Below are 11,378 nucleotides of genomic sequence, written 5' to 3'. Positions count from 1 at the left end.
AAGGTCGGTGTGATATCGGGAGCAGAAGTGTATAATTGGGTGTCGTCAGCATACAGATGGTACTGGAAACCAAATCTACTGATTGTTTGTCCAATAGGGGCAGTATACAACGAGAAGAGTAGGGGGCCTAGGACTGATCCTTGAGGAACCCCAACAGTAAGGGGAAGGTGAGAGGAGGAGGAACCAGCAAAACATACAGTGAAGGATCGGTCAGAGAGATAGGAGGAGAACCAGGAGAGAACGGTGTCCTTGAGGCCGATGGAGCGGAGCATAGTGAGGAGGAGCTGATGATCCACAGTGTCGAATGCTGCAGAGAGATCCAAGAGAATTAGCATGGAGTAGTGACCATTAGATTTAGCTGTTAGTAGGTCATTAGAGACTTTAATGAGGGCAGTTTCAGTAGAGTGTAAAGAGCGGAAGCCAGATTGAAGAGGGTCGAGAAGAGAGTTATCTGAGAGATAGCGGGTAAGACGGGAGTGGACCAGGCGTTCGAGGAGTTTAGAGATGAAGGGAAGATTAGAGACAGGTCTATAATTAGCGGCACAGTTTTGATCGAGGGATGGTTTTTTAAGTAATGGATGTATGATGGCATGCTTAAATGAGGAGGGAAAAATACCGGAAGTGAGGGAAAGGTTGAATATTTTTGTTAGGTGAGAGGCGATAGCCGGGGAAAGGGACTGGAGGAGATGTGACGGAATGGGGTCACTGGTGCAAGTGGTCGGGCGAGAAGATGCAAGGAGCCTGCTTACTTCTTCTTCTGTAACTGCTTCAAAGTCAGAGAGTGAACTAGATGCAGTGGGGGAGGGAGGACAGTGCATGGTATGAAGAGATTGGGAGATGATTTCCTGTCGAATGTGGTCAATTTTTTCTTTGAAGTAATTGGCCAGATCGTCAGCACGGAGATCCGTGGTTGGGGCCTGCTCTCTTGGGTTGAGTAGGGACTGGAACGTGTCAAAGAGACGTTTAGGGTTATTGGACAGGGAGGTGATGAGGGTGTTGAAGTAGGTTTGTTTGGAGAGGTGAAGGGCAGAATTGTATGTCTTTAGCATGAACTTATAATGGATGAAATCTTCGGGTAGATTTTCTCCACAGACGTTCTGCGCACCTGGAGCACCGCTGCAGGAAACGTGTTTGCAGCGTGTGCCACGGTTGTTGCCGTCTGTGCCGAGTTGTTTTATGTATAGGAGGAGCAGCTTCATCCAGAGCACTTTGCAGGGTTTCATTGTAATGCTTCAATGCAGAATCAGGACATGAGATGGAGGAAATAGGGGCCAATGAGGACTGCAAGTTCATCATAAGTTTCTGGGTGTTAATGGCCTGTATGTTTCTATAGGTGTGGAAAGTGGGGGTGACCTGAGCGGGATGGCAGTTCTTGATAGAGAATGAAAGAAGGTTGTGGTCAGAGAGCGGGAGAGGGGAGTTTGTGAAGTCATCCACTGAGCAAAGTCGGGAGAAGACCAAGTCAAGGGAGTTTCCATCTTCATGTGTTGGAGAGTTAGTATGCTGCGAGAGGCCAAAAGAGGAGGATAGAGATAAAAGGTGAGAAGCAGATGGGGAGAGGGGAGAGGCAATGGGGATGTTGAAATCACCCATGATAAGGGTGGGGGTGTCACAGGAGAGAAAGTGTGGAAGCCAGGTGGCAAAGTGATCCAGGAACTGATGAGAGGGGCCGGGAGGACGATACACCACCGCCACTCGCATGGAGAAGGGGACGTAGAGTCTGACCACATGGACCTCAAAGGAAGGGAAGACAAGTGAGGGTACTTGGGGGATAACTTGGAAAGTACATTTGGGTGAAAGGAGCAGACCAACGCCTCCACCTGCTCTGTTGTCTGATCTTGGGGTATGAGAAAAGTGTAGTCCACCATATGAAAGAGCAGCAGCAGCGGTGGTGTCTGACTGCTGGATCCAGGTTTCAGTAAGAGCCAGGAGATTAAGAGAATTAGAAAGGAAGAAGTCATGAATGAAGGAGAGTTTATTACACACAGAGCGAGAATTCCAAAGGGCACAATTGAAAGAGACAGCAGGCATGCAGGGAATATTAATAAGGTTAGAGGGGTTTCTGGGTGTAGCAATTGGGAGGTTTGACTGGCTATAACATGGGGGGCCGGGGTTTGGAGATATGTCTCCAGCGACTAGGAGAAAGAGGATCGAAAGAGTGAGCAGATGGTTAAGTGATTTGTGAGAGCGTCTCTTGTGTTGGATGTTGGGACTGAATGGATCTGTGCTGTTAAGCAATGTGAATAGAGCATGAGTGCTATACATAGGAGAGGCAAGGACAGAGGGGCCGATATGGATGGAGTGTAGAGAGTTAATGCAAGGGCGGTGAATGTGAGTGAATGCAGCAGCCAGAATATAGATTATACAAATAAATATGGTGAGTATTTGTGCTGTTTCAAGTGAATATGGATTAGATTTAGTTTTTCTTACCTGTCTCCTGCCCTGTCTAACTGCCATGTTATAACTGCCGAGTACTTAGAAAAAAAAGTACTTTGAATAAAAAATACACGAATAACAGTGCACGAATGCATCCCCAAGCTACATCTACATTTATAGAAGGCAGCACGGTGGCGCAGTGGTTAGCACTGCAGCCTTGCAGCGCTGGGGTCCTGGGTTCTAATCCCACCCAGGACAACATCTGCAAAGAGTTTGTATGTTCTCTCCGTGTTTGCGTGGGTTTCCTCCGGGCACTCCGGTTTCCTCCCACATTCCGAAGACATACTGATAGGGATTCTAGATTGTGAGCCCCATCGGGGACAGCGATGATAATGTGTGCAAAACTGTAAAGCGCTGCGGAATATGTTAGCGCTATATAAAAATAAAGATTATTATTATTATTATTATTAAGGCTAGCCCTTAGATCTCTTTTTTTTTTTTTTTTTTTGTGTTAAAGCTCGTTAGCAATCAATCTAACTCAGTTGAGACAACAGGACACAATAAATGTAGTGATCAGATAAACAAATGTCCAGGTCTACATGGATCATAAAGCACTTTGAAACAGTTATGTGATCTCTCTGAGTAAGGACATGCAAAAGTGAGTTAAATATCTATAAACACAAACAAACGCATAATAGGATGACTAACATATATAGATACATGCAGGATTCAATGCCGAAGATAGAATGACTCAGATACCATCCAAGCTGCTTGCTGTCAGGGACTGGAGCAATAGACATGCAGGATATTTCAGCTCAGAGAATGAATGATATGTTTACCATCCAAGCTGCTTGCTGTCAGGGACTGGAGCAATAGACATGCAGGATATTTCAGACTATTATATTATTATGTAAAAGTGATATATGTTTTGATGATTTGTACCGTATACTTTCCCGGTAGGTTCTCTCAACTTTCCATACAAGGGGAACAGATCCAACAGGAACAGCATAGAAAAGTGCAAGAGCAGATGGACAAAGCTCAAGAATTTCACCTGGAAAATCAAAGATTACAAGACGAGCACAAGAGGTGAATAATTCGGTAAACTGGATCGTTGCCTTAAAAGGTTCCATTGCAATATCCGCCTAGAAAGGCACAATCCTAAATCCTCTCCTTAAGCTTAGCTCGTTACTATGTAACCTTCAGTGTCTCATTTATTGCTTCAATTAATTAATTGATGGAACTTACTCTTCCAACTTAGACTTCAGGAGGAGCTCTATCGATTAGAGAAGACCTTTACCGAAAAGACCTCAGAGCTAAGAGAAATGAAGAGACAGCTAGGATCCGAGCAGAGACAGCGAGAACAGCTTGAGAGAGAACGTATGGAATTGAAGGAGACTGTACAACGCATGGAGATCAGCAATACTGGTCTGTCTGATCAATGCCAGGTTAGTATCGCTATGGAAATTTGTTGTGGTCAATAGACAATAATAATGGCACATTGGAAAGTGGTGGCCCTGATGAGAGCCAAAATCTCAAGGCACCCTCAAAAGATGAGTAATTCTTGCTTTGTACCGTCATTTAGGTGTTATCCCAGGTGAAATTTACTCTTCAGGAGCAGAATAGTCATTTGCTATCTCAGATTAATACATTAACCCAAGACAATCGTGAATTACTAGAGAAGAGCTTGGAAAGTGGAGCTTTGAGGCAAGAGGAGGAAAGATGCTACCGGTAAGGCTGTTCTATTTATTGAACGCATTGGTATTCAAAGACTACATCCTGTCCTTATGTATAGGAAAGAGAGAAATTTGAGCTTGTTGGTTACCATTTCAGTTATTATTTCCATGAGTATAAAATTGGAAGAGAATTGTCATGGGCCAATGCAGAAAACGTGGTCTTCTTACTGGAGGTAACATTGCTAAGGATGGATCCTGAACATTTACAGTTCTTGTAATTGCAGTGTTATCTATGAAGGTTGGATCATGTCTTTGCAATTACTGTGTTCACTATAAGGCCCATTTACATCGGCCATTTACTAATTTCCAGTTATCGGCCATTGTAAACATGCCGCTGATGAGCCGGTGAATGAATACAACATGTAATCGATGATCATCGTTGTTGGCAGCACATCAACCCACTCGATGATCGTCGTTGTTGGCAGCACATCAACCCATGTAAACAAATGACGTGCTTTCCATAGTATGCATACTGTGTGAGCACAGAAGTATGCTGCTGGCGATCGATCTACCCCATAGAGTTGCATCGGCTCTTGTGAATGGACCAATCACCAAATGACTTATATGAAGTCAACCGGTGCTCATTTATGGGCAGAGTCCTTACAACATGTCTGCTTCATACAGTGTTCTTCAATGTGCAGATTTCAGGTACATTACTGTAAATTTCTTCTGACCTCTGTATCTATGGAGAACAATAGTGGTAATGTGCATAGAGCTAGAGGCGTTAGTGACCAGGCAGCCACATTTTTCAAACTCTCACCGGCCACATATGGATTTAACACAATCGATCATAAATATGTGGTCACACATCTTCTTTACCTAACATCACAATGTCAGTTGTGTTCAATGTAGATTTTTTTTTTTTGTCAGTAAATTTCATTCTATTTATTGGGGTCTAAGGGGTTCTCCTTGTGGAGAGTGACAAGGCAAGCTTGGCATGTCAGAGTGAGGAGACTTATAAGCCATGCCTGCTCCTCAGGGAAATTAAATATTCAAATTGTCTCTTCATAGAGCATGGAAAGAGAGATCCTAACAGTCATTATTGACCCTTCAATGAGCCTTGCAATATGACTTAGGTTAAAAGCCAAACAAGAATCTCAGTTTGCAGACACGGTGTTCACGGGTGTTGCCCCTCATCAGTGCAAAATATGAGATCTGATTTGGCTAGGTGAGAGGCTCTGGACTGGGGTCTAAGGGATAACGTTTCTCCTTATGGAGAGTGACACGCCACTGATGAGGAACAATCGCCCCGAATAATCCTGTCTGCAAACTTAAGAGTCTGCTTTGGCTTTTATCCTAAGTCATATTGCAAGTCTTGTTAAGGTACCGATATTGACTTTTAGGATCTCTGCTTCCAATAGATGGCGCTAGAGTTCTAGGCATCTTCCGCTCTGAAAAGACAATTTGTAACATAGTAACATAGTAACATAGTTAGTAAGGCCGAAAAAAGACATTTGTCCATCCAGTTCAGCCTATATTCCATCATAATAAATACCCAGATCTACGTCCTTCTACAGAACCTAATAATTGTATGATACAATATTGTTCTGCTCCAGGAAGACATCCAGGCCTCTCTTGAACCCCTCGACTGAGTTCGCCATCACCACCTCCTCAGGCAAGCAATTCCAGATTCTCACTGCCCTAACAGTAAAGAATCCTCTTCTATGTTGGTGGAAAAACCTTCTCTCCTCCAGACGCAAAGAATGCCCCCTTGTGCCCGTCACCTTCCTTGGTATAAACAGATCCTCAGCGAGATATTTGTATTGTCCCCTTATATACTTATAATTTGCATATTCTATATATTGAAAAGGTGAATTCAATGCTTTTCAGCTAAATTTGGAAATCTGAATTATGCTAGCTTTTCTGTGCCTAATCTACATGCATTGTCCTGTAGATTGCAGTGGAAAATGCAAGCGCAAAAAGTACATACTTTTAAAAAGTCCATTAAAGGCCTGCAATACTGTAGAACTTTTACAACTTCTGAAAATTGCAGGTGTTTTTTGTACTTGTTTTTAAAGGCCCACTCCAGTAATTTTTTTTATTTGTCCCTTTGTTAGGTATCATGTGTGTGTCATAAAGGTAGAAGCGTACTCACAGGTTCTTTTCTCTAAGGTTCAGCAGCGCTCGGATCCGTTGCAGCTCCACGTGACCACTGGGTGCTCTGTAGCCTTTTCCTAAGGGCACAGACAGACGGCCGTATTACTCGCAATCCTCGGACTGGTCATTGGCTCCCTTCACCTGAGAGTGACAGCTCCATAGAAATACATGCTTTCACGCTCATATCAGGTGAGCCGATGGCCAGTCCAAGGATTGCAATGTGACCATTGGACAAGTAATATGCCGTCTGACTGCGCCCTTACACTCTTATTATTAAAATTAGAAAGTGACCTCCACTCCAGTCCACGCAACAATCACTGGGTGATTTGGCAGGTCACAAATGCAGTCACATGGTGCTGCAGTAGACCGGAGCGCCGCTGAAACCAGGAGAAGCCGGCAACTGGTCATTATATTACTGCCTTCATGACACTTAAACACATGATACCTAACAAAATTAAAAAAAATTTTTTTAAAAATCACTGGAGTTGAAAAAAAAAAACATTTGTGTCAACCAATCCATATGCTTTTTAGCAGATAGAATTTTTTGTTGGGGGAGCTTGGAGATAAAAGACGCACACAAAAAAAATGGAAATACTGTAATGACCTCATCTTTGTTCGAAATTTAGAGAAAAATTGACAGAGTTGAAACACGAGAAGCAAAAGCTCCTTGATAAGATCATGGATCAGTATCGAGTCCTGGAACCGGCTCCTGCAGCACACAGGTAACTGCTCTTACTCCAAAATACAAGCACATCTATTCAGGGGTGGTGGCCCACAGTGAAGAGGCCCTGCGTAGGATTTGTGCTTGCGTCCCCCCTGTCTCTATTATGCTCCACCAGAGTAAACACAATTAATTCTAATTTCACATCAAAGAGAACCCAACAGCAGGATTTTACTAAGTAAACTACAGACATTGTCATGTTGGCGTTGTTACTCTGATTAAAATGATACCTGGGGTGAATAAATCCGTCTTGTGGTTCTTGTATAATCTTTGTTTGAAGTTTTCATTTAATGATATGCTTGTGCTTCGAGACGTGCCTGTGGCAGTTTTTTTTCTTGGTGCACTAGGCCAGAGAAACCAAGAAAAGACCTGCCTACTAGTGATGAGCGAATATACTCGTTACTCGTGATTTCCCGAGCACACTCGTGGGTCCTCCGAGTATTTGTAAGTACTCGGAGATTTATTTTTCCTCACCTCAGCTGAATGATTTACATCTGTTAGCCTGCTTGATTATATGTGGGGATTCCCTAGCAACCAGGCAACCCCCACATGTACTTAGCCTGGCTAATAGCTGTAAATAATTCAGCTGCGGCGATGAAAACTAAATCTCCGAGCACTAAAAAATACTCGGAGGACCCCCGAGCGTGCTCGGGAAATCTCAAGTAATGAGTATATTCGCTCATCACTACTGCCTACATGTTTGCCCTGAAACACGAGCATTTTCGTCATAATTCTGTGCTTAGTTGACAGGTCACTGCCTCCTATTTTAAATATCGCACCTATGCAGTCAGTACAGTGGTCTTAAAAAGAAAAAAAAGGTCTTCAACAAAATGGTGGCAGTGCATGCGCGGTAGCATCTATCAGCAAGCGATGCTGTCAATCTGCGCATGCCTCAACCACTGTGTACAGAGGACCGGTGCAGGAGCGTGCGCGAGAAGAGGCTGTCATCGTCGCTGCACCTGATCCTCTGTACACAGTGGTTGGCGCATGTGCAGATTGAAAGCATCGTTTGCCGATAGATGCTATCGCGATGCAGCCACTTTGTTGGAGAACAATTTTTTTTGAGGACTGCAATACTGACTGCATAGGCGCGATATTTAAAATTGGAGGCAGGTCACTGACAGTTCTGTGACCTGTCATTTATGCACAGAATGATGACAAGGATGCTTGGGCTTCGGGGCAGAGCCTTGTGGGCAGGTCTTTTCTTGGTTTCTCTGGTCTAGACCACCAAGAAAAGACCAGCCCACAGGCCGCCCCAGCACAGCACGGGCATATCATTAACTGAAAACTTCAAACAAAGATTACACAAGAATCACAAAATGGATTTCTTCACCCCAGGTATCATTTTAATCAGTGTAACAGCGCCAACCTGACAATGCCTGTAGTTTACTTAACAAAATTCTGCGGCCAGGTTCTCTTTAAGCACAATACAATAAAATACACACACGTTAATACATTACCCGTGCATTTACACATTGCGCACATATACACAATACAGTACACATATGTACACAAGCATTCATAAAATACGCACATACAAATAACACATGCACACACACATTTTTTGTGATGCACAGATGACGAGACATTATTTGTTCCTAGTTGCAACAACTGTAAAATTATTATTTTTACATAAACATGAGGTCTTGTTTTTTTTTTTGCGGACAAGCTGTAGTTTTTTTTAAGTCCCATTTTTCCAAACAATTATGTAGCCATTACATTTGTCTTAATTTTTTATGGATATGATGGCGGAAAAAAAAAAACAATAGCACCATTTTTTATACTATTTACCGATCATAGTAAATAATCCATCAATGTATTGTATGGGTTTTTACAATTACAGGGATATCAAATACCGTAAGTCCATGTTATTTACTTTGTTTATTTATGGAAAGTGTATAAGGAATGTTTTTCATAATTTTTTTGTAGTAAAAAAAAATCTCAGATTTGAATTTTATCTCTAATATATAGGTACTGTATATAGATATGCACTGGTATATGGGGATATTTTGGTACAGTATGAAGAGATGTATTTCTATGTGCCAATACAATATTCTTGAAGAAGAAGAAAATCATAAAGACTTTTAGGCAGAGAAAATCCTCCCATTTTTAGCAGTGCAGCCTCTAGCTCCTGCCTGCCATACTAGAGGTCGTAAGTTTGAACCCTAGAACAGATCAAAAGTGAATCATTAACTATATATGATAGTACCTTCTAGGAACAGAAGGCCCTTTCCCCCATGGTCCTGAAAAGAAGAATTTACAACATTTCCACTAGACTGTGTCAATCCTCACTCAATACAATGCATTGAGTGAGGCTGCGCCTATCTAGACGGCACGTGACCACATGTATGCAAATCACGGACTTGTGGTCACTCGCCCACCACTCCTGGTGCCGGGACTGGAAAATCCTCACGGTGTGCAGTGCTCGCGATATGAGGATTTACAAGCCTTGTCTAGTAGCTCCATACTGGACATGGCCGGTAGCATCGGTTTCATTTCCTGACTTTTTTGTTTTACAGTCACAAGAGGAGTAACTGGATAACTGATAAAATGAAGAGACTCCTCAAGACCAAGGAGAAACCTGCAAGAGGCCCTGGAGATGTTACACGTTTTCTGAACCCTCCTAAAGAGCCTTCGTTGGAGCTAGATAGCCCCACAAAATGTAAGAACGAAACAATGGTTTTATTACTAGTATTCTAACACCCAGAACAGTTCCACTTGAGATCTGCAAAACCTTGCCCAATATGAGAGATAGCATCCATGATTTTAAAATCACATACAACCCCTTTAAAGAGGACCTGTCAACAGGCTATTTTTTTCTCTTATTTTATCCCTGCTGCTCCACTAAGCAATCCATTTTTTTTTTCTTTTTAATTACTTTTTAATTACTACTAACTTTTATGTTGTTTATTAAGGAGGGCAATTATGCAGAACTGGCTAGAGACACGCCCCTGAGGATCATGTGAGCCACACCTCTTTAGATAGGCCTTAAAAATCAACACTAAATAACCCACATATCTGGAACTGTACGGCTGATTTAAAGAAATTTAAAAACTGCATATTCAGGGCAACAAATAGAAAAAAAAATCAGGGCAAAAACTGGCCATTTTAGAAATAAAGACAGGGAAGAGGGGAGGAGACAGTAAGTGAGGGTAGAAGCTACTCTTATGGTATAGTGGTAGCAGAGATATTGTAGGTTGCAGACTTTTCAGAAGAAATACAGTTTCTGGTTACTTTTGAAGATTTAGAAAGTGGGGGAATTCTGACTGGTGGGGGTAGAGAATTCCAGAGTACAGGTGAAGCACGTGAGAAGCATGGGGAGCGATAGGAGGACAGCAAAGAAGAGGTGTTCTGCAGAAAAGAGATTACGTGTGGTACTTTTATATGATCTTTGATAATGACCAACATCTCAATTTGATTTTATATTGATTATATGGCATAAAGTAGATTGATAGGTCATAAATTCTACACTTGATACCTTTTTAAGATAGATTGGAAATATTTTCTTATTGCCATATTTCTCTGTATTCTGTACCATTGATTTCCCAGCTGGAGATGTTGCTCTTCGTCGCAGCAGGAGCTCGCTCAGCGTCTCCAGCCAGTCCTACCAGGCGGCGTCTCCGCGTTTCCGTCGTATGAAGCTGAGCTCCACCATACGGAGCAGCGAATCCTTCAGTGGAGCGGACTCTTCTCCCAGAGATAAATTCCGCCTGAGACAAAGTAGGCGAGTACAGGACAGTGAAGAAGACGACACCGGATCTGAAGGCAAGCGGGACAGCAAAGGGGAAGAAATGTCATGAGTGGCAAAACGTAACCAGGGGAACGGAACGCATCTGAGGAGCTTACTGTGTGATGAAAGTCCCGATCTGTCATGGACACACTATCAATAAAGTGGTCGTACCACGATTAAGTATTAATTTAGTCCGTCATAGGTGACATCGCGCCAATCAAAAGCCTAACCAGGGACGAAGGAAGGTAAGAGATTGGTGGGCCTCCTGTCTAGGAGCCAGGTACCACTGGCCTGGACACTAGACCAGGGTCCCGCAAATCGATCCGCGCATCTCTAGGTGGCACTAGAGTCCCTGTCCTCCTTCTCTCGGAAGAGGCTACATGCACAAGCCGCCTCAGGTAGCTTGGCCCATATTTCATAAGAAAGGCATTGTACACACCAGTCTTAAAAATAATAATAATCAGATTGCTGGAGTGAATGGTATAAATGTTTTAATAAAACGTATGCCTCCTAATGAGTTTGGCACATTTTGGGTTTTATTTTCTGCCAATGCACAGTGTGCAACTAAAAGCCGCCAATCAGTGGTGTGGGCGGGGGTATACAGAGCTCAGCATTCAGAGAACTGCTAGATCTACAGAAGATAAATCAATGATTCTATCAAAACTGCATCAACCCCTGAAATCAGGGTCTCTGCTCCTTTTAGAAGGGGTAGAAAAAAAAA

General features: G+C 42.8%; 1 protein-coding gene across 1 annotated transcript in view; it reads left to right on the top strand.

Annotated features, from left to right (window-relative positions):
* The window catches only part of CCDC88B (coiled-coil domain containing 88B), a 60,603-nt gene extending 49,432 nt beyond the window's left edge, over positions 1-11,171 (top strand). The window contains exons 15-20 of the mRNA XM_069740101.1: positions 3,337-3,462; positions 3,635-3,821; positions 3,959-4,104; positions 6,833-6,928; positions 9,447-9,589; positions 10,477-11,171. Of these exons, the coding sequence (XP_069596202.1) occupies positions 3,337-3,462; positions 3,635-3,821; positions 3,959-4,104; positions 6,833-6,928; positions 9,447-9,589; positions 10,477-10,727 (949 nt within the window). The 3' untranslated portion in view covers positions 10,728-11,171. The remainder of the gene's footprint in view (positions 1-3,336; positions 3,463-3,634; positions 3,822-3,958; positions 4,105-6,832; positions 6,929-9,446; positions 9,590-10,476) is intronic.
* Positions 11,172-11,378: the final 207 nt, after the last annotated feature.

This window comes from Ranitomeya imitator, chromosome 9 (assembly GCF_032444005.1).
Source record: "Ranitomeya imitator isolate aRanImi1 chromosome 9, aRanImi1.pri, whole genome shotgun sequence".
Classification (NCBI taxonomy): Eukaryota; Metazoa; Chordata; class Amphibia; order Anura; family Dendrobatidae; genus Ranitomeya; species Ranitomeya imitator.
The sequence above is the reverse complement of the archived record's forward strand: the minus strand, read 5'-3'. Positions and strand labels throughout refer to the sequence as shown.